Genomic DNA, 24,140 nt, shown 5'->3' with positions numbered 1-24,140 from the left:
CTAAGCATTCGATTTTATATGGTTTTGTGGTCCATTTAACTTTGAATTTGCTAATATGTGGCATGTGTTCATCTCCAATGTGCCCTAGCATCATTAATTAGATTTCCTAAGAATACAGCTGATTCTTCTTTAGTGCTTTGTATATCTACATTTTCTGAAAGACAAAAAAATAAGTTTACTAATTAGCAATTTAATGAACAAACTAAGAAATGAAAAAAAGGTCAGAGGAAATACGCCATGAAAACTCTTCCTCATTATTTTAGTGGCATGTTGCCAAGTGCAGAGTCAAAGAAACTAATGTTGTCTGAGTACAAAAGTAAAAGAGACAGATAGTCTAATTCCAGCAAAACACTCTGCTCTGTAATTTCTGTCTGTCCTTTGTCCTCTTGCTCTTGTGCCCAGAGAAGGTCCAACCTGAAGCTGGTGGGCTGTGGGTGACTCCCTCCAATGTCATAAACAAAGGGAGTAATCCATGTGAGAGAGGAAAGTGGGGAATCTCTCCTAAACTTGGTCCTTTCCTAGTTAACACCAAAGGACTCAACTGCCCTGAAGAGGGGGTTTTTATAGAGATGACAAGGCAAGAGTAGTCTCTCTGGAGAGAAGCCTGGATGACAGTGCAGAGAGGATCTAGAACAATAGGGATCTTTATGCTCTGGGGCATTTCAAAGCCCCATGCAGCATTAGTGTGTAAATTGGAAGGTTCAGAGGCAGAAGTCACAGGGGAAGTCTGTTGTGCTTTGATATAACTACCTTTTTTTTTTTCTCACTCTGTAACAGAAAATGAGCAGAACTGAAAATTTTATTTTTTGTATTTTTTTCCCTTCTTTTCTTTATAGGTAATGTCCTTATAACATACTTTTAGCTAAAAACATAAAATTAACCCATAATTTTATAAAAGATAATGAATCATTTAATTTTCCTCTTTTTTCCAAGAAATGTTTTACTATCCTAGTCAAGCAAGACATAAGCATCCACCTATAGGAAGATACAGCACAGTATCGTCTCATTTCTCTACTTTCTTACCACAGTAGGATTAGGGTTCAAATCCTAAAACTCTTCCATAGAGCAGTTTATGGGGAATGACATAGCAGTCTGTGTTCATAGATTGTGGTGAAGAATTTGACTTGTTGATTTTAATCTTTTCTGTATTTGAAAAGGGAGTGTCAGCACATATGCATTAATACTTTAGCTCCAAAAGTTCTTTGGGTAAATTTGAACTAACGATCTATCCTGTTTTGCAGTAACTTTATTGTGCACATATATTCCTGGTTCTCTTATAGAGTTTGTGAAAATAGGAGATTAAAGTAATTTGTTAACAGGATATCAGTTTGGTAACAGTGCATCAATCATCCAAACAATTTCATGAAAATGAAGTCATCATACAAAGAGTTTTTTGAGCAACATTAACCAAATAAATCACTTAAAATCTTCCATTTATTAGTTTTTGCTTTCAAAAAAATAAAAGATAGGAAGAATGTCAACTATTCAACATGGAGGCGGAGGTCGATAAGCTGGAACTGATGTTCCAGAAAGCTGACTCTGATCTGGACTACATTCAGTACAGGCTGGAATATGAAATCAAGACTAATTATCCTGATTCAGCAGGCAAGAAAAATCCAGTTACACTTGTAAAGGAATTGTCAGCAATAAAGTCTCGATATCAGACTTTGCATGTTCGTTTTAAACCAATTTCTGTGGAGCAGAAAGAGACTAAGAGCCGCATTTGTGCTACTTTCAATAAGACTATGACCTTGATACAAGAACTGCAGAAGGAAACAGACCTGGAGCTGTTACCACTGACTGAAGAAGAGAAAACTGCGGCAGAGCAATTAAGAGCTCACATGTCAGACTTCTGAGGAAGAAATGGACTTGCAAAAAGGAACTCTAATGGGGAAGAAATCAATCCCAGAAATTTAGGAAAATGTCTTGTTAACATTGATGACTATTGGTCGGGAGATGACAAAGGAGATTTGGCTTGGATCACTGGATAGTGATGCCTTCCACAGGAGGGGGGATACAAGAGAAGGGCAGATATTGTATTAATAAAGTTCAGCCAAAGGGGCAGAATGGAAATAAAGAGATTTTTTAAATATATGCACACATGCTTAGTAATTTCAGGCAAGGAAGTCCCAACACCATTTCGTATCTGTTTTTGTGTAAGTGGGATAACACAGATGTCCTGACTGACCTATTGCAAAAGAATATTATGTACTATCAGTCAGTCAGATGTGAATGAACATGCTTGGGAAATTAAAGGTTAGAAAAATATTTGTACTATATTATACATATGTAAATAATTTTATTGTTGAAAATTCTGAACGCAGATGTGGGTCACATTACTGGTGAGACTGCTAACATGTGACTTGACAGTCTCCCACAATACCTAACTTAGTAGAAAGCTGGCTTTTCTGTGACAGCTTCACTTTTATTTTTGTCCTGTTCCTTCCGCCTGCCAACGTTGAGCATGAGCTCTGCTTTCTAATGCTGTTTCAGATTGCCCCTGTCATATTTCAGGAACCTGAAATATGCCTTTGTTCTCCTCTAGTCTCTATTACTGTACTTGTTCAGTTCATTCTATTGTAAATCTCTATATATGAACCTTCAAGTTGTGAACGTTCGAAGACGTAAACGTGTGTTTTCCCCTCCAGTCACATAAGTTAGCTCTGTTTGAGGAGGCACTGTTAGGTTTTGAGGCACAGGACCCGAGTGTAGGATGGTACATGAAGGTTGCAGCGGCCATTCAGAATGTAATTCAGTGCTACCGTGGCATCTATGATGAGAAAAAAAGAGCTCCCACTCAGACATTATTGGATTGTTCTTCAAGAAGGCAGACAGAATTGACCAGCAAGGAACCAGACCCTGTGCCCTCAACTGCAGGTGTGAAATCGCAGCTTGCCTTCTGTCTCCTGTTGCTGATGACCCTTCAGCTCTACCATCTCCCTCCTCCCCTCCCTCTCCAGTCAGTAACTCTTCTTGCCTGTTCACTCGATGCCAGCCCCTGTTGTCCTGTACTACTGTGCTTTTCAACATACTGTACTTTCAGATTAAAAATGTTTTATTTCTTTGAAAAAAAAATAAATAAAAGATAACTTTGCTTCATTTCTTCTCTTGGTGCAAAACATAAGGTTTATTAGGAGCTGTGAAGTACACAAAAAATATAGTAGTTGCCTGATAGATACAGAAGCAATTTGATGAATATAATGAGTCCCAGTGCTAAAAATTCTTCTGCCCCGGAGACTCTCTGCCCAAGAGACTCTGTACATGTTTAATACTAAACTTGCTCTGCATGCTTTGTCTCAGAAGGCATGATCTTAATTCACTCTCCCAATACAGGTTAATGTGTAGCACTCTCTGTCTCTTTAGCTATAGGATAAACTTCCTACACTGACACAACATAAACTGTTTAGAACCTAATAGGTCCAAGATGGTAGAGGAGATGACCTACTAGACCTTGAGTCTCAGTTTACACTCATTTTAACACATTAGCAAGCTAAATGACTCATCCATATACACCATGACAACTTTGAGGCCGATCATCAAAAATAAAAAATGGTTAGTTGCCCAATTCCTGTAAACCTCTGACCCTTCCCTGAAATAGTTGGAGTCCCACTCATTAGCCTATAAAATTACCCAGCTCATAAAAACAAACAAAGCCATATTTTGAGGCTGCTCTCACCTTCCGAGATAGCTCACAGTCTGTCTGTGGAGTGTTTATCTCTAAACAAATCCACTTCCTACCTATCATTTTTGTCTCTCACTGAATTCTTTCCATGATGAGACACCACGAACCTTAAGTCCTAAAACCAGATGTGTGATCTCAGTTGGAAGACCGTGGGCCTTGGGCTTTGGCCTCATGGGTTCAAGTCTCAGTCAGAGTTCATTGTTTCCCAGGCATCTTGCATAGCATCCTTGAGACATCTGTGTCTGGTTGGAGATCCTGAACTGATCATCTTCTCCTTCCAGTACAAGAATGACAATTGTCACCTCAAATGCCCATCTTTACATGCTGTATTGAATCTGCAGTCTTCTGTGGCCCATATCTTCTCCCTTCATTGTTTGCTCTTTGTTTTTAGGGAAACATTGTCCTTTAAATAGTTTTCTGGAGCATTCAAATTTTTGAGAAGCTAAATATCTTTGTTTTAGCTTTTTACATGAAGGATATTTTGGTTAGCTATAATATTACACTTAAGAAACACAATTGTACTTCAGTTCATTATGAAGAAGTTGAAAACTATTCTACTTTCTGGTACTTTTTTACCTCTGTAAAAGCTTATGACTCTATTATTTATCTTGAGCATACCAAATAGCACAATATTGTCATCCACTGACCTAAGAAGTCTCAGGAAGCACTTTAATGTGAACTTACATGACTTTGAGAAATCACAACTTAGGAAATGTTCTTGATTTATTCCATTGATAGTCTTTCTTCTCTTTACTCTGTTCTCTAGCTGTAGAAGTGTTATTACTCAGTGTTGGATCTGCTGCTCTAATTTTCTGTTTTTCCTCTCTTATGTCTCGTTTTTATTCCTTTGTGTTTTTATTTTACCATTTCCTCATTTTGGTCATCTAACATTTCTATTGATTTTCTAAAACTATTCATCATACTTTTAAGTAGAAAGAATATATTTTAGCTTTGTCAAGGAATATTTCTGTAGATCTTATATTTTTTGCAGTTTATATCTTCTTCTGTATTTCTTGAAAGTAATTTCTCTAAGGTTAATTCTTCTTCCTAATATGTTTATATTTCTTTCATGTTTCATCATTTTGTTTGTTCTGTTTATATTTTTCATGAAAAGGAATCTCCTCATATACCTCATGATCCTTCTTTGTTCACACAAATGAGTGAGTCACTCAATGGAAGTTCTAAGAAGAGGCAAAGGCAAAATATTTTTTTTAAAAATTAGTGAATATATGTATCAAATGAAGATAATGCTTTTCTGGGAGAAATCTAAACTACAATGGTCTTTGGCTCTCTTCTTTTGAACTGGTCATCTTCTATGTAGAGGAAATTCCAACCACTTCTCTAAGGAGTATTAGAATGACTGCCAGAATAATGAAACAAATGGGACTAAATTGCTCTAAATTCAGTATGAGAATGGTTACATACACTTCTGTCGTCAGTTTGGTCATCTGTCTGTGGATGCAGTTGACATAACTCAAAGCTTCTAAAAAGAACCTTTGGCTTCCTATAAAATACTGTCAATCATCTAAATCTGAATCTTTATATGCATTCTCCAAAATTAAAATAATGAAAATGAAATCAGTTAAAGTTAACCAAATTTTATGTCATCATATAAATGAACATCTTAAAGTAACAAAGTCAACTTTGGGGACCACATTGGGACTGAAGGTCAGTAATAAATACAGTGCATAGATACATGTTATGGGCTACAGAGTTTCTGATTGAGTTCAGTTCTCCAAATTCTAAGATAGCCCTTAAAAACCTATGTCCCAGTACAGTGGTCCGCCAACATTTTTGGCACTAAGAACAGGTTTTGTGAAGACAATTTTTCCATGGGTGGGGGCGAGGAGGGAGTGAAGGGGATGGTTCAGGCAGTAATCTGACCCATGGGGAGTGAGGGAGAGCTGCAGATGAAGTATCCTTCACTGGCCGACTGCTCACCTTCAGCTATGCTAGACAATACTGGTCCACAGCCTGGGGGTTGGAAACCTCTGTCTTAGTATACTCATTTTCTTTATTTAATGTGATGATGACTTTTACCTTTCTCATGATTGCATGTGCGCTAAGTCGCTTCAGTCATGTCTGACTCTGACCTTTTTGACTGTAGCCTGCCAGGCTTTCTGTCCAGGGGATTCTCCAGGCAAGAACACTGGAGTGGGTTTTCATTTCCTCTTCCAGGGAATCTTCCTGACCCAGGGATCAAATCCAGTCTCTTACATCTCCTTCATTGGTAGGCGGGTTCTTTATCACTAGAGCCACTTAAGTTATGTCAAAAAAGATTTTTGCCAATGTAATTAAGATTGATTTAATTCATCCTTAGTTCTCCTATTCAGTTGAATTTGCATTATATATGTATAACTACAAATTTATATGTGTATATATAAATTTATAAGATCAGTCTCATAAATAAAACATTTTTTTAAATTTATAATGCTAGTTGACTAGGACATACAAAACCTGAATACTGTGTTTTAACTGATTATAATCATATCAAACAGGTAAAGGACTATAGATTGCCTGTAATCTGGTTGGCCATTCCCCACTAAACATAACACTATTGACCAGTCAAATCAATGAGACTTGATTTCACAATATATGTATACACCTCATCACACATTTCAACTTATCCAGAATACTAGTTTCCTAAGTTTAGCATAACCACAGAATTCCCTTGTCATAACATTTTAAAATATCTGACTTTTATCTTCTTTGTAAAAAGGTAAGTGAATTTATTCATTGGTGTCTTCTTTTTCCTTTTAAGTTAACAAATTCAGATATACATTTATCTTTGAAGATATTTGCTTTATTTTTAAACTATCTTCTAAGATATTGAATTTTCTAAGAGTATTTTAAAATGAAATATAATCTTGGTAGGAAAAAATATACTTTAAAGAAAAGATATATACAATTTATATTACATCTTCCAAGATTATTTAATTCTTTTACTTTCTGAACTACTTTAGAACTTTGTCAATGCAACCAAATTTTTCACCAGTAAAGTTAAAATTGGTCAAATGAACAATTTATTGGTTAAACTCTTACCTTAGCATAAAGAAAGTTGATATGTTACTTATTTTACCTCTAGCTTCTCTTCCTTCCCTGGTGGCTCAGAGGTAAAGAACCCATCTGTCAATGCAAGAGACATGGATTTGAACCCTGGATCAGGAAGATCCCCTGGAGAAGGGAATGGCAAACCACTCCAGTAGTTTTGCCTGGAAAAGTCCATGAACAGATGAGGCTGGAGGGCTACAGTCCCTGGGGTTGCAAAAGAGTCGGACATGACCTAGCAACTGAACAACAAAATCTCTTTCTTCATTCCAGTCATACCATTCAAGCCCTAAGTCTGACATACAGCGTGAAGTAAGTCAGAAACAGAAAAAGCAAGTATCATATATTAATGCATATATATAAAAATAGAGAGAGAATTTAGAAAAATGGTACAGATTAACCTATTTCGAGGGCAGGAACAGAGATGCAGACATAGAGAACTTGTAGACACAGTGGAGAAAGGGGAGGGTGGGATGAACTGAGAGGGTATCACTGACATATATACATTCTGTAAAATGGATAGCTAGAGGAACACGCCGTATAGCGCAGGGAGCTCAGCTTGGTGTTCTGTGATGACCTAGAGGAGTGGGATGGGCAGATGGGAGGGAGGTTCAAGAGGGAGTGCATAGATGTATACATATAGCTGGTTCTGGAGAAGGAACTGGCAACCCTCTTCAGTATTCTTGCCTGAGAAATCCCATGGACAGATGAGCATGGCAGGCTACAGTCCATGGGGTCGCAAAGAGTCAGACGCGACTTAGCAGTTAAACAACATGGCAGGCTCACTTTGTTGTATAGCAGAAAATAGCACAACGCTGTAAAGAGATCATGCTCCCATAAACAAATAAAAATTCTTGCAAAGTTAAAATACTAAATTACCTTTAAGGATTTTATTTATGAGCATATAAATGTAATTAATTATTCAAATAGCATAACTTTTGTTGTAATTATTATCTTTCCAAAAAATTACCTCATCTCCCTAGAATCTGGCATGTATTGAGTAATTTTATAAAATTTTTGGTCTTAGGACATTAGGTTTACAGGACCTTGACTACAATAAACCTAGATATTGGTATAAATATATCTGGAAAAACACATCCTATGTGAGAAAGAGTCATTAAATAAAGATAGTATATGGGAGAATAGAGCTTAAGCCAATTTAAAAGTTTTAGAAAAGATGCCTTTTGGAAATCTAAAGATGTTTGAATTTACTGCCCATTCTAATTCCTTGAAGAGAAGCAAACAGACAACTTAGCAAATTCTGTCTGTTGGGTGAGTTTCTCACATGCAAGCTGTAAGTCTCCTTTCTTGCCTATATTCCTGAAGATTTTCTTGTTTTTTTTTCTGGGTACTGCATATTTGTCTAAGAGTTTACACTACTGCTTCCTGAGAGATGCACTATTTCCTTGATTAAGCCAGTGTTTCAATATTTATTTATTTATTCCAGTAAGGCTCCTAAATATGATACTGGCACTGTAACAGGGATAACAATTTACTTATATTCTTGATAGTACACTGTAACTTCTAAAAACTAATCTGTGTTGGAGATAAAAGAAAGAAAGAAAAATAAAAAAAGAAATAATGATATTACATGTATCTTCCCACCCCCTCTCCCTTACCTCTAAACACACACATTTTGAACCATGGGATAAAGCTCTTATCTTTTTTGCTTCCTCCAGGTGGCAGTATTGTTTAGCTTTGTGACAAAAACACGCTTCTGTATGGGCCAGGACCACTAGTGGTAAAGAAACTGCCTGCTAATGCAGGAGACTTAAGAGACCCAGAATCAATCCCTGGATCAGGAAGATCCCCTGGAGAAGGGCATGGCAACCCACTCCAGTACTTTTGCCTGAGAGACTCCCATGTAAGAGGAGACTGGTGGCCTGCAGTCCATAGGGTCACACAGAGTCAGACACTACTGAAGTGACTTAGCGTGGCATGGCATGGGCCAGGAACATTCCTATTCACATGTTCGTGTGAATATGTCACTAGTTTCTACGTCTGTTTGTTTCAGTTATTTCCTCTGAACTGGGAAAATAACAACTGGACCATAACACACTGTCTTTTGGTATGCCAGATTCAAGTTGTTTGCTACCTAATGCTCATAAACAGCCCATTACCTATGTTTTATCAGATAAAATTTATTACCCTGCCAAAGTATGCACTTTCCCCTGGGCATTATTTACCTGTGTAAATAGTTAGAAGTCTCCTTAGATATATTCAGGAGCAGGAATTTCAGTAAAAACCTGGGGGACTAAGGAAGAAGAATTTAGCAAGTGCACCTTGTCTCATTGCTAGTCTAATTCTTTTTATTTAGGAACTGATGTGAATCTGAAAATGAGTAGAAGATTGTGTTTTTCCTTTAGCTGGCTCAGGTTAGGCCTCTGTTCATCCAGATTACTGTTAGTTTGAAAGATTATATAAGGACTCCTTAGATGGCCAAGAGATTTAATTCCCACTATGTCAAGATTAGCTAACTATAGTCAGAAGTCTTTGGATCCACACAGTTTTCCATGTCTAATAAATATATCAGCCTGTCTCCATGATACTCTTCCTGGCCTTGAATCTGTTTATTCTTCCATTCCTAAGGAATCTGAGAATCTCCTTCAGTTATAACTTCTCATATATATTTCCAGAATAAAAAGGAAATTGATAAAGTATCTTTTAAAGGTTCTAGGTTTAAACATCAAGTTCTGCTCATTTCTAGACATGGGTAGTTACTTAACAAACATATTCTTCTATTTTGCTTTATGTATATGGGGAATTATAATAGTGACAAATCTATATCATTGTTGTGGATGTCATACAGTCTGTTTGACACACAGCCAATGCGCTGTTTGCACCATGGGCCCAGGTACGTAGTGGCCAAGGTGTCAGTGAAGGGGACAGTCATGTGCTTAATTATATGATCCACCACCTACCTTGGTCTACAGTTTCATCTTTACCTTTTATGCTACAACTGCTGCATGTCCCATCTGGTAACACTGGAAGTCATTACAGAGCTGCTGAATAGCAACATTCCCCGATGAACACAGTCTATGAAGAGCAGACTGCTCTAGACTCCATCATATATTGTAATGAGTTATCTTTTCAAGTATAGTTGCAAAATCCACATTCATATTTTTCATCACTTTCTAGGGTGATTTCTGCCTGCTTGATTTTCTGTAGCCCTACATGGTGATCTGGGCTTCCCTAGTAGGTCAGATGGTAAAGAATCAGCCTACAGTGCAGGAGACATAGGTTTGATCCCTGGATCAGGAAGGTCCTCTGAAGAAGGGAATACCTACCCACTCCAGTATTCTTGCTTGGAGAATTCCGTGAACAGAGGAGCTTGGTGGGCTACCGTCCATGGGATCATGAAGAGTCAGATACGACTGAGATACGGAACTTGGGGAAACGCACATGGGGTTCTATCCAAAACAGTTGCATTTTTAACATTGCCTCCCATCAATGGGCATATTTTATTGCCAAGAAAATGTAGCAATAGGCTCAAATTCTTGGATTACACCAGTCATACCTGGAAGGGGTATGGCTTAATAGAGCAATGCAGTGTTCTCCTGAAGGTCAATTATGGCACCAGCTTTGAGAGTGCACATTGCAAAGTTTGGGTCCCATCTGCCTAATCTGCAACATGCTTTAAAACAATAGCCAATGCATGGTGTTGACCTTCCCTTAGCTAGATTGTATAGATACAAGGAGGAATTGTAGGTGACTCTACTCACTGTTACACTTAGTTATTTCTCGGAAGCATTTTTGGGCTCAGAACCATATTATTGGACTTAGAGGGTATGGCTGACCTGGTGTCCTTAGAGGAATGATTTCACCCAGGAAAGCACCCAAGTTTCTGTTCAGTTGAAAGCTGAGAGTTTATCCTGGTTATCTAGTTCTTCATGCCATTGCCCCCAAAGCAAGAAAGCAGATCTCTGAACTGGATGGAGTAATTAGAATCAACTAAAAGGAGCATAAGGCAGCTGGAGCATCTCTAAAAACCCCATGTTCACTGAATCTGGACAGTGACAAACATCAGCAATAAAATGAGGACAAGGCCATAAAAACACATATCCTGCATTGATGAAGACATAGAGTCACTTTACCACTGAGGAGCTGGCTGAGCCTAAAGGGACCATGAAAGGGAGTTAGGAAATAAAAGCCTAAGTTGTAACTTTGGCCTCACGACAGCTAAAGAAATGGAGTAGAGCAGCTCGTTTATGCTTTTTATATATTTGTTTGTTTGTTTTTTTCTTTTTTCTACATGAGTTAGCTAATGTTTGAGACCTCAGGTGGGAATATGACCAATTCATTCTGTCCACAGAAACAGCTGATGATACTTTGTGTGCTTTGAAACTTTTGTTGGGGGCTTATACTTTTTATCCAGGCAAAGGAAAAATGTGGAGGCTGACAGTCAAAATAGCTCAACTGTTCTGGATCTCTTTTAATTCCATGTTTCATTCACTATGGATAAAGCAAAGACGTTCCTCTGTCTTCTGGATTCCAACTGGATTTGGTCAATGGGCCACCACAATGTATGGAAAGAAGAGAAGAGCTTAAGAAGCTAAGAGTATTTGTTATGTTGGCTCCCTTCTTGTAAGATCGCTTTGAGGTGAATGTGTCCTTTGCCCAAAAGTAATTGGTTCTGGCAAAGTGGCCATATTAGTTCTCCATCTTTGTGAAACACATTACCACAGAGTTAGTGAGTTAAAACTAAACACAAATTTATTATCTCAGTTTCAGTGGGTCATCAGCTTCTATATAGCATATCTGGGTCCTTTGCACTCGGATTCACAAGACTGAAAGAAAGGTATTAGCTGGGTTGTGTTTTCATCTAGAGGCTTGACTGGGGTGGATTCCACTTCCAGGCTCAAGCAGTTGTTAGCAGAATTCTTTTACTTTGGGTTGTGGAGCTAATGACAGCTTTCTTCTTTGAGGCCAGCAGGAGTTAAACTCTTTGACCTCATTGAAAGTTCAGTCTCTCACTTTTGGACCATTATGTGATTTAGTCAGAGCCACTCAAGATAATCTTTTAAAAATTAATCCAAAATCAATAAACTTAAAACCTTAATGACACCTGCAAAAAACTTCACATTTATTATACAACATCACTTAATCAAAGGACTGACTTCCCACTGCATTTGCCAATTCTACTGATTTGAAGGAAGTGTTAGTTCCCACCTGCACTTTGGGGGAAAGGAACATGTGAAGGTGTGGGCATTGAGAAGGAAGCTCACAGGGAATCATGTAGAATCTACCACAACAATCACATTGTCAAGATTTTCCTTTGATGTTCAGGTAACTATTTTCCATCTCTTAATCCTGTTTTGAAAAAGCCATTCTACTTGATAGATGTCAACTTTCCACAGATAGAGAAAGCAAAATTATGAACAATTGACTTTGGCTCTCTTTAAGTTTATAAAATACAATAAAAGACTCATAAATGAATCTTTGTTCTGTTTTTTTTTTTTTCCAGTATGTATGCATTCCCTTAATACTCTGCTGCTTCCAAGAAGAAATGAAGCATTCTTCACCCTATGGTTATCTTCTTAATTAAGTAGATTAAAAAAAGAAGACTTTACTAATTAAATGGATATCATTACTCTTGTTATTTTTGATTGTCAGTTTCTAGTTATTTTAGTTCCCAGGCCCATTATTTATAATATGATTGAAATCAATCAACTGTTAATAGGGACCTAATTTTCCCATGTGTATCCCAAGGACTTTTTCAATTAAAATAGAGGATAATCCTGACTCTGAGAGTGAATGCACAATTGTCCCTGTGTCTTGCTTGTCATAACCATGATCACATGGTCTGTGATAACAGTGTAATAAACAGAAACAAGTGGTATATGAAGAGCTTGACAGTGTAGACATGATGATAAGTGCTTTTTCCTATTAGTTCTCAATGCTATCTTGAAATTAAAGTTGAATAGCTTAGTTCTAGGTAGACAGGAGGTGAGAGGTTATTTGTGGCTTTTGTGGTTGTCATTGTTCTGCTACAGTAAATGTTGCAGTGGATGGCAACAAATAACAAATAAGCATTAACCATGAGGTCAGAGTAGATTCTAACAGGTAAAGCTACTGTTTGCTAGCAGTTATGAGTGCCACATCAATTTCTTATGATTTTTGATAAAATAATATAAGTAAAGCACTTAAAAAAATATTGGGACAAGTAAGCTATCCCCTGGATAACTTCTGTTGTTATTACTTGCAACTAAGTGCTCCTTTGCTACCTCTGTCTGTAACTGCAGAGCAGGAATTGTTCCTCATCTAAGAGAAGACTGCTTTCCCCACATGTGCTCTGATCCACTTTCTCTTCTGTCTCCTTTGAGAATTGTCTTTCTTCCTTCTTCATCTTGAGTGATTTCTTGTCTCTTACATCCATTGCATCCCAGGTAGCTAAGTGGTAAAGAACCCGCCTGCCAATGCAGGAGCTGGAGGTTCAATCCCTGATTTGAGACGATCCCCTGGAGAAGGAAAAGCAACCCATTCCAGTATTCTTGTCTGGAAAATTCCATGGACAGAGGAGCCTGCCAGGCTATAGTCCATGGAATCACAAAGAGTTGACACTACTGAGCAAACACACACTTCATCTTGAATGATTTCTTTTCTGTTACATCCATTGCATCAGTAATTACATACTCTAGTGTCAGTTACACAACATTCCCTTATTGTGTTATTACTTCATTCATCTATTCAAAAATATTTCATGAAGAATGGCTGCCAGCCTCTGGAGATGACAAAACAACAAGACCCTATGTTTGTAGGGTTTGCATGCACCAATTTTCTCTGTGATGAGGAAGAACTTTGTTTTTATTAGGGATAATAACTTCTAGCAGTTCCTTGTGATTTAATTTTTAATTTTTTTTTTATTTGACTTCAAATGTGAATTACGTCAAATGTATCAAAACTTTTAAAAAAATCTACACTTACTGTTGACTTGATATCTTTTCTCTTTTAATTGTGCTTTCAGAGGCCTTATGTTTAACACTGTCAACTATGTTTTTTCAAGAAAAAGTCTATTGGGGGCAAAGATCATTCCTTCCCCATCTCTAACTCTGGACTATTTTGTATCCCTCTTCCTTTCTCAGACAAGTACCATAAAAATGAGGATTAAGTTTTATCTTGTCCTGTATTAAATGTTCAGCACATTAGAAATCCTAATGCTTTCCTAAAACTGCTTTCACAGAGGTTTCTAATATCCCTGGGATTGTCACATCACATAAGACATTTGCAGTTTCCTTTAATGACTCTCTGATCTCACTGATATGTGCTCCTCCCTTTTGGCAATTTTTCTCATTCACCTCAGATAGTTCTATTCCTCCTTTTCAATCATCTCTTTTCTCTCTCTCTCTCTCTCTCTTTTTTTTTTTTTTGCCACTCATGAAGTCCTTTGCCTCAGTTGACCACTTCAACATTTATCATTTCCTGGAATGTATCTGTCTTCTTCATGGTTTTGACCATAATTATTTTCAGAAATTTCCAAATAAATACCTGCTATAGACTCTACATAGAATTTCAGACTCTTTTTTAGGAGAGCCTACAAAAGGAACTTCAACTCAAAATATTCAGATTAAAATTCATAGTTTGCAACCTGCACATAGACACTTGACTCAGATATAATACCTGTTATTTTGTCTAGCAGTTGTCATATATTTAATTATTTTACTTTTTATATTGTAAAGAATCTGCCTGCAATGCGAGAGACGTGGGTTTGATCCCTGGGTTCAGAAGATCCCCTGGAGAAGGGAAAGGCTACCCACTCCAGTTTTCTGGTCTGAAGAATTCCATGGACTGTATAGGCCATGGAACAAAGAGTCGGACACGACTGAGCAACTTTCACTTTCACTATTTATATTGTATATCTATGTGTCTGTGTGTTCAATTTTATTCAATTGTAAGAATCTTTGTAGTCATCCGTTATTATAACAGTTATCTGCTGTTATAACTCCAGTTCCTGAAAAATTAGCTGACACATAATAGGTGCTTACCATATTTAATTGGCAATGAATCAGTAGATGAATGATGCAGTTTTGGTCTCCTTTGCAACACCTACCATGAAGGTGAAAATTGTGGATTGGTCTAATAGGTGAGACTCATTGTGGAGTATGACTCGCCACATGGCTATAAAATATCTTGCCTTGTATAGCTCTTCAAAGCTCCTTTCTATCTGCTAGATAAGAAGCTGCTTGATTCATGAATATCCGTGAATAAAGGCAATAAATTTCTTTTAAACTTTTCAGTTGAATTTTTATTTTAACAGAAGAAGAAACTTTATTGTGGTTAAAAAAGCAAAAAAAAAAAAAAGCCATTAGTTTCTCAGGTGGAGAAATATTGTACTTTAAATCGCAGTGTCTGCAGGACTTATTAATACAAGGACTCCAACTTGTAGAAGAGGAAAAAGTTTTCCTGGGTCCTCTTAGGTCTGAAAATTAAGGTGACAAGAATAAATTAAAGTGGCTAGGTCCAAAAATTAAAGTAACAAGGATAAATTAACAAAAGAAAAACACATGAATTTATTTAATATAAGTTTTATGTGACACGGAACTTCACAAGGAAATGAGACCCCCCCCAAAAAAAAAAGACTTAGCTCTGAATATTTTTATGCTAGGCTTGATGAAGAGTGGACCGTCATGGACGAATGTGATAGTTTAAGGAGTGTGAGGTAAGTGTAGTAAAATCTGGGAAACTTGGCATAGTCTGTTTGCTAGAATTCCTCTTAGTATCCTTTTGTCTTTAGTGATAAGAATGTTCCATTACTCCAGGTTTGGGGAGGGCACCTCTCACATGGGAATTTTATGACATATTTCAGGGGACATGAGTGAGAGAAAGGTCAGTCTTCTAGCTTATCTCATTCTCTCAAACTCTTTCTGTTTAAACTATTCAACATGCTAAAGTACCATGTTTTGGACTAACATTTCCTGAACCCCACTAGTCCACTCAGGATTACATACAAGGGATATAGCACAGTGGCTAAACTACTGCATTCTTACTCCCCCAGGAACTGGATATTAAAATAGATGAGCTCTGACTCTCTCACTGGTAATACAGATGTGACACTACCCAGTTCAGTATCTTTAATGAGGATTTAATGATTAAATGCAGGTAAAACCCTAATAGTGGCAGCCACATATCAAAGACCCCCAAAGTGCTAATTGCTTTTCTGTTCAGTTGTTCAGTGTGTTCAACTCTTTGTGACCCCGTGGACTATAGACCACCAGGCTCCTCTGTTCATGAAATTTTCCAAGCAAGAATACTGGAGTGGGATGCCATTTCCTACTCCAGAGGATCTTCACGACCCAGGGATCAAACCCACATCTCCAACATTGGCAGATGGATTCTCCAGCACTCTGGCACTTAGAAAGCCCTGTTTTTAGCAGTATAGAAAAAAAAAAGTTGTGTTTCTGAAGAAAGCTACTGTCTCTGGCACACATGTCTGGCTATCAGATTCTAGCCCCCTTTCATTGAGTTTGAGCTATTCTGCACTTCCTATAAATTGTAGGCAATTAATAGATATGCGTGTCATGCCGTGTCTAGTAGACATTTAATTGACTGCCTTCCACCCAGTGGACAAAACGGTTTTGCTGTATTTTCACTTCAAATCAACATTTCTTAACTTAGTAAAGTTTTACTGGCTTCAATTTCCATTAAGCTCTTTATAGCATCTGACTGAACACCTCAGATCTTATGAGTAAAAGAAAAAGAAAAAAAAAAAAAAAAAAAACCTTTAACATGAGTTCACTTATATTTATGAGTCATGATTTTACTGAAAGTTATTTTTTAAAATATGCATGGTAATTGTGGCATTAATAGGAGGAGTCCTGGCTATAGTTTAAAAAAGAGTTGATTAGACAAGAATCAAAATAGAGATAGAAAATAAAAAATAGGTAGACAAAAAATAAGACATAAGGCCTGTTTAAAGAAGAGGCACCATTAAGAGAGAATAAAAAAGGAGTACCTGAAGAAAGAGTTGTAGTCAACAAGCAATGATTGGAACAGAAAACCATTCACCCACTAGAGAAGTCAATTTATCCTATTCTGTCCTATGTCACATGTTGACACAATTTAATCTCAATTTTTCAACATGTGGAAAAATAACTGTGAAGCAAAGTGTGCTGGAAAATTAAGGAGATGACTTTTTCAAGCTAGTGCAATATAAAGGGCATTCCTTAAAGAGAGTCAAATGACAAAAATAAATTATTAACAAGTTTAATGCCCTTTATTTCAGGGAAAATGATTCAAGGATTGGAGTTCAGTGCCTGACAAGCAGTGGAACACTCTTCTGCATTGATGTTTGGGCAAGAGTGAGCTGTATAGAAATGGCAGTGCAAGAAGAGTGCATGAACAGCTGAGGTTGCACATATTATTTCATTGGCCAAAAAGTTCCTTCATTTTTTTAAAGTAAAAATGAAAGACACATTTTTTTTTCATTTTCACCAATAACTTTATTGAACAATGTGTTTACCATTTTGTTACACTAACTTCTGCTATTTTAAAGGCAACTTTATAATTTCATCTTCCCAAAACTCTTTGTCTTTTTGAGCAAAGAAAAGATACCTATTCCGGGTACCATTTACAGTCTTTTCAGGAATTGAATTTTTTTCCATTAAGAGAATTTTGTAAAGACTAAATGGACATCTGAAGATGCAATGTTTGGTGAATACAGCGGATGAATCAGAATTTCTTGGCCAAACTGTAACAGTTTTTGCCTGGTCATCAAAAAAAAAAAAGAAAGAAAGAAAAGAAAAGAAAGAAAGAAAGAAAAATGTAGACTTATAGTATACTGATGGAAGATTATTCATTTTCTGTTGATTGATTCTGGACACTTTTTTGTTGAGTGTTGCTCTCAGTTGATCAAATTGGGAGCAGTACTTGTGAGAATTAATTGTTTTGTTTTCCAGAAGGAGCTAATAATAGAGGACTCACTTCCAGTTCCACCATATATACCTCATCACCTTCTTTGTCTGAAGATTGGCCTGTGGTGTGGTTGGTGGTAGTTCATTTTGCTTTTCCCACAATCTTTTCCATTGCACATTATTGTACAGTATCCACTTTTTATTGCCTGTCACAATTTGTTTTTAAAATGAAACAATTTCCTTACATTTCAGTGGAGAATCATATGTAGAAATACGGTCAAGGAGATTTTTTCACTTAACTTACATGGAACCCAAACATCAAAGTGATTAACATAATCAAGCTGGTACAAATGATAGTCAATGCTTGATTTGGATATTTTGAGTATGTCGGCTGTCTCCCCCATGGTACAATGTTGAATGTTCTCAGTTAATATCTCGGTTTGATTGCTATCAACTTCAACTTATCTAACTGATCACGGAGCGTTGTCTAGCCAGAAACCTCCAGCACAAAATTTCACAAACCACTTTTGACACATTCAATCAGTCATAGCACCTTCTTCTTCATACACTGTAGAGATCTGTTCTTTCATTTCAGTTGCATTTTTACCTTTCTTAAAATAATAAAGCATAATATGCTGAAAATGTTTTTTTCTTCCATCTTCAATATTAAAATGGCTACACAAAAATTCATCAATTTTGATTTTTTTTTAATGCATGCTAATAGCTGCCACACTACAATCTAACATAACAATTCAAATGAAGTTAAAGACAACAAAGCACTACTAGAGCCATTTTGTGGGGGGAAAATGAATCTTTGGCCAACCCAATAAATAACAAAAATTCAGCTGAGCAAATTTGAAAGACCTAATTGGCTTTATAAAATAATTCATGAATCAGGCAACACTCCATCTAACAAGTAGAGAAGAGTTCTGAGGAGCTGTGCAAAATGGAAGGCCTACATAGGCAGAAGAGAAAGAATGGATGACTTCAGGCTTAGGTAAAGGACCTTCTGGGGAGGGAAGAGGGTTACATGGTGGATTACCTCATCGGTGCTGATGATAAAATTCCAAACTGAGCTGTTGAGACCGTATTCCTGGAAGAGGTTATGACTGCAATTAAATTGGATATTAAGTCTTACTTTGCTGACATGGGTCTTAGCACAAATGGCTCCATTTGGGGCCTGTTTCTCTTCCAATGCATATCTGACCTTATTTTAAAAGATCAAGGACCAACCAAGAATAAAGTCCAGAATTACCTTGGGGCATTTGGAGATTGGCTGACTGGTTATACTGCATTTCTCGTCAAGCAGAACACAGAATTTTGGTTTGCTGATGTTGCACCCTAGGGATAAGCATCTCCATTTTGGGCCTAGAAATATATTTCAACATGAGGAAAATCTCCTTGTAAAGAAAGTGGCTTAAGGAACTTACTTAGCAGCTAAAAAAGGGAGTAATGAGTCTTTGGAAGAAGAGAGGGGGGATGTATATGAGTTATGTGAGGATGAGTCATTCTTCACAGTTTGCCCTTTAGTGGGGTATAAAAAGAGTAAGGGGTTTTCTTATCTGTAGTTATTTTCTGGAAGTATGGGACTCCAGTAAAATCAACTTTGTTCTGGCTTAGACCCAGTAAGTGGAGTATCTTATACAATTCCATAGCAACTATATTTATTGGTTCCCCCATGTCATAAAATAATCAGAGATATTATAGACAACAGATCTAAATGGAGTTGCTCATTATAAATTCCACATCATCAGATTTTTAAATTATCATTTCAGCTCTCCTAGAAATGGAATCTTAAGCCAGCCAATTAGGATTGCATGATCAGCATTAATTAGGTAATCTACCTTAGATATTTGTTCTCTCCTATAAGGAAAGTAACAAGTAACAGCACAAAAACAAATCTGTTTTTGCCAAGTACAGGTCTCCTGCCCGCTTCTGCCTATAAGCATCTTTCATTTTGCACAGTAGTTTAGTTGCTTCCTTTCTGCTAGAGATATGATGCCCGAGCATACATCACTGAATAAAGCCAATAAAATCTTTAAATTTTACTCAGTTGAAATCTGTCCCTTAACTTAAGAAGCATAATAAAAATCACCACAGTGAACACTGGAATATTTTCATTCCTTAGAGTTCTGTGGACATTCTTTGTTATCTTTAGGGTATTTTCCAAAGTTAGGAACGCTGGCAATAGTCCAGTTACTATTCCTTAAGTCCCTTCTTCTCAAGAGGCTGCTCCTCAAGCTCACTTAAGATGTCCAGAAAGTTATTTCCAAAAAGAGAATGAGTTTGCAGAAGCCCTATGAGCAATTTTTTAGGGCTGATCATCTACGAGCCCTGGTTATTGCTTAAATTTCCCCCCATTAGTTCTGTATCAAGGAAGCATTGTGGAATTTTACAACTCTAAGGAGAAACTCTAACTACCATACAAGTAGCTCTCATTCTCTTATTTATTTTTTTTCATTTATTTTTATTAGTTGGAGGCTAATTACTTTACAATATTGCAGTGTGTTTTTCCATACATTGACACTAATCAGCCATGGATTTAAATGTATTCCCCATCCTGACCCCCCCCCCCCCACCTCCCTCCCCATCCCATCCCTCTGGGTCTTCCCAGTGCACCAGCCTTGAGCACTTATCTCATGCATCCAACTGGGCTGGCGATCTGTTTCACACTTGATAATATACATGTTTCAATGCTATTCTCTCAGATCATCCCACCCTTGCCTTCTCCCACAGAGTCCAAAAGTTTGTTCTATATGCCTGTGTCTCTTTTTCTGTCCTGCATATAAGGTTATCATTACCATCTTTTTAAATTCCATATACATGCGTTAGTATACTTTATTGGTATTTATCTTTCTGGCTTACTTCAGTCTGTATAATGGGCTCCAGTTTCATCCACCTCATTAGAACTGATTCAAATGTATTCTTTTTAATGGCTGAGTAATATTCCATTGTGTATATGTACTATAGCTTTCTTATCCATTCATCTGCTGATGAGCATCTAGGTTGCTTCCATGTCCTGGCTATTATAAACAGTGCTGTGATGAACACTGGGGTACACATGTCTCTTTCAGATCTGGTTTCCTCAGTGTGTATGCCCAGCAGTGGGATTGCTGGGTAGATGGCTAACAAACACATGAAAAGATGCTCAACATCACTCATTATCAGAGAAATGAAAATCAAAACCACAATGGGGTACCACTACACACCAGTCAGAATGACTGCTATTCAAAAGTCTAAAAGCAATAAATGCTGGAGAGGGTGTGGAGGAAAGGGAACCCTCTTACACTGTTGGTGGGAATGCAAACTAGTACAGCCGCTATGGAGAACAGTGTGGAGATTCCTCATTCTCCTATTTCATCAACCCAACCATGTCACTGGGCTGTGCTGTGCTGAGTTGCTCAGTCGTGTTTCACTCTTTGCGAACCCATGGACTGCAGTCCGCCAGGCTCCTCTGTCCATGGGGATTCTCCAGGCAAGAATACTGAAGTGGGTTGCCATGCCCTCCTCCAGGGACTCTTCCCAACCCAAAGATAAAACCCAGGTCTTCTGCATTGCAGGTGGATTCTTTACTGACTGAGCCACCCTGGAAGCCTAAATCATTACTTCTTTAAAAAAGCATTTTGGAATGTTCAAACTGATCCCCTTGAAGCACAGACATCTCCCTTCCAGTAGTCCCTGGCTCATACATACTTAAATGACCCCAATGGGACTCTGTCCTTGGAGATAAGGTGAGAGAATGAAGAGGTTAGAAAGGGAGGGTGGGGATACAAGGCCATTGTGGAGGAGAGGCCGTGAAGCTGAGGGGACTGAGAACAGACATGAAGGCAGTGCTCGGTCAGCCTCTCCTCTTTATTTCTTCCCCACTTTATTTCCCCCTGATCTGTGAGTTCTAGCTCAGATTTTTCCAGAGTGTGTGCATCCTGCTAAAAACGATTGGTAGGTGATTAATTTCCTATGGCATTAAAGTGTGATCTGAGGGCCAGCAGCAAGGGACTGAGGGCATCCCTTGGGAAATTTGCAGAAATGCAGAATTTCAGGATCCTACTAGACTAGTAAATCAGAATCTAAATGTTATAAAAATCCTAGGTAATTCACTTGCACATTAATTGGAAGAAACCCTTAATGGGGTTCAGTACGTATTGGCACAAAATATGGCATTTTGGTGTATTGCATATTTGAGTTGAAGACATTTGTGAAAAGGCAGGTGCAGGAAGGACTTTCTGACCTTCATCTTAAGTGGTTCATAAAACCCTCCAATGGGGTTACCCTTCTTATTTCCTATTCCTTGAGGAAAGGAGCATTCTTATTCAAAGATGGAGAAATATTGAGGGGCATCTAAATACACAGGCCTTGCTGAGTTTTCTCCAATTTCTTACCAATAGCTCAACCCCCATTGCCTATCAAATTTCTTCACCACTGTCCACTCTTCATCAAATGTGGAATAAAAAAAAATACAATTTTGGGGATCTTCATTTCCTCATGAAGTAGCCCATGCCATGAAAAACATATATTAAATAAATGTGTGTGATTTTCTCCCATTAACCTATTTTTGTATGTTTAATTTCAGATCCAGACAGGGACTCAAAAGGCTCCAGGAAAACTTTTTCCTCTCCTATATCTGGGACTGTAGTATGCAAAGAAGCAAAATAAGTCTTGCTGCTTGCTTTACTTATTAAATGCTTACATTTTTACTCTTTACAAATTTGTGTAGCAATAGAATCATCAGGGATTAAAAGTCACACAAAACATGGAGAAGTTTTTTGGTTCAGTTCTACTTGAGTAAATCATTTAACCTCAAAGCCTCAAGTACCATATGGGCAAAATAAGGGTAATACAAGTTATATGATCTCCACAGATGCATAGAAGTTTAGATGACTTAAGAGCACCTGACTTATAACAGGAACTTAATAAACATCAGGTCCTTCTCCCTAACAAAATAAAAACATATCTGAGAAATAGTGATGCCTTAAGATTTAAATGACACACATATTATTGTTATAGGTTAACTTCTTGGTTTATCCAGAGTTCTTACAACAAACTTTGGGGAAAATGTCAAAGTTTGGGGACAAATTGTAGACAACACATATGACTCAATGAAAGGCTTTGAATAGGAATTTGAAAAATGCAAGCATCCCTATGCTGAATTCCTGTGTCGATGGCTGTTGACTAAGAGAATTTATCGATCTGTGATCATTCTCACTAAAACGCCCATCACTGCATTAGTGCATTGAAAACAAACAACAACAAAGGCAAAATTCTTTTTAAGAAAAGTTTCCTTCTTGGCACACTGGTACAAAGTTGGAGAAACTCATCCTTATAACTATCTGTACCACTATGTCTTCATACCTGCTTTACAGATCACCTACAGGTTTTTGGGTGATATGTGTTTTCCAGTTCATTCAGCAAAACACTTACGGTTTTGATGGAACTGAGCCAGTTGTAAAGAAGTCCAGGGAAAGGTATATAAGTTGGGAAACAAAGGTAAGACCCAGATCTGATCCAACAATTCTGGATTCCATCAGTATTGCCCGATGGAGTTCATAACCAGGCTAGAGGTGCCTGTCTGGGCTTTTCACTCTTACTCCTTTCTTATCTCTGTCATGCAGCAACAACCTCCTCAATGCCCCCTTCACCTCTTTGTTTCTGAGGGTGTAGATCAGGGGATTCAGGAGTGGGGTGACAATGTTGTAGAAGAGGGTGAGGAACTTGCCTTGATCCTGGGAGGAGCTTTTTCCAGGTTGCATGTACATGTAAATGATGTTTCCGTAGAAAAGTGAGACCACTGTGAGATGGGAGCCACAGGTGTTGAAGGCCTTTTGCCTGCCTGACGCTGACTGAATGTGTAACACAGCCCTCACGATGTAACCATAGGAGACCAGGATAAACACAAGGGGTGAGAGTACAATGCCCACTGCCAGTACAAAGACAGTGCCCTCAACGGCAGCTGTATTCACACAGGCCATTCGTATCAGGGCAGGCATCTCACACAGGAAGTGGTCCACACCGTGACGCCCACAGCGGGGTAAGCGTAGGGTGACCGGGGACATGGCCAAGGAGTTGGCCACCCCACAGCCCCAGGCCATCAACACCAGGCCTAGGCAAAGCCGGGGATTCATGATCACCATGTAGTGCAGGGGCTTGCAGACTGCAACAAACCGGTCATACGCCATGACTGCCAGGAGTAGACATTCCACACCACCCAGACCCAGGAAGAGGAAGAGCTGGATGGCACAGCCTGTGTAGCTGATGGTCTTGTCATGTCCATTTAGGTTATACAGAAGCTGAGGGATGGAGCTGGTGGTGAAACTAAGGTCCAGGAAAGAGAGATGGGTGAGGAAGAAGTACATGGGAGTGTGGAGGTGAGGGTCCAGCCGAGACACCAGGATGATGGTAGTGTTGCCCACAAGGGTCAGGAGATATGCGATCAAGATAACCACAAAGAGGATTCTCTCTAGATGGGGCCGATCAGAAAACCCCAAAAGGATGAAATTTCCCTGGGTGCTTTCATTGGTTCCATCCATCTCTACTGCACCTGAAGAGGAATATTGATACTGATAATG

General features: G+C 38.1%; 2 protein-coding genes across 2 annotated transcripts; one reads left to right on the top strand and one right to left on the bottom strand.

Annotated features, from left to right (window-relative positions):
* The first annotated feature begins 1,478 nt into the window (after positions 1-1,478).
* LOC122700003 (spindle and kinetochore-associated protein 2) lies at positions 1,479-3,064 on the top strand. The gene has a single exon (XM_043912510.1). It carries the CDS (start codon positions 1,491-1,493, stop codon positions 1,854-1,856), a length of 366 nt encoding a protein of 121 aa, XP_043768445.1. The 5' UTR covers positions 1,479-1,490; the 3' UTR covers positions 1,857-3,064.
* LOC122700765 (olfactory receptor 2W3) lies at positions 2,602-24,101 on the bottom strand. The gene is made up of 3 exons (XM_043913821.1): positions 23,194-24,101; positions 22,996-23,088; positions 2,602-2,770 (listed from the first exon to the last, which is right to left on the bottom strand). Exons 1-3 carry the CDS (start codon positions 24,099-24,101, stop codon positions 2,602-2,604), a joined length of 1,170 nt encoding a protein of 389 aa, XP_043769756.1.
* Positions 24,102-24,140: the final 39 nt, after the last annotated feature.

This window comes from Cervus elaphus, chromosome 9 (assembly GCF_910594005.1).
Source record: "Cervus elaphus chromosome 9, mCerEla1.1, whole genome shotgun sequence".
Taxonomy (NCBI): Eukaryota; Metazoa; Chordata; class Mammalia; order Artiodactyla; family Cervidae; genus Cervus; species Cervus elaphus.
The sequence above is the reverse complement of the archived record's forward strand: the minus strand, read 5'-3'. Positions and strand labels throughout refer to the sequence as shown.

Coding starts and splice junctions, on each gene's coding strand:
- LOC122700003 (XM_043912510.1), top strand. CDS start 1,491: ATGGAGGCGGAGGTCGATAAGCTGGAACTGATGTTCCAGAAAGCTGAC.
- LOC122700765 (XM_043913821.1), bottom strand. CDS start 24,101: ATGGATGGAACCAATGAAAGCACCCAGGGAAATTTCATCCTTTTGGGG. Junction 23,089..23,193: donor GTGAAGGGGGCATTGAGGAG/GTTGTTGCTGCA, acceptor GATGGAATCCAG/AATTGTTGGATCAGATCTGG. Junction 2,771..22,995: donor GGCTCAGTTCCATCAAAACC/GTAAGTGTTTTG, acceptor TTCTCATCATAG/ATGCCACGGTAGCACTGAAT.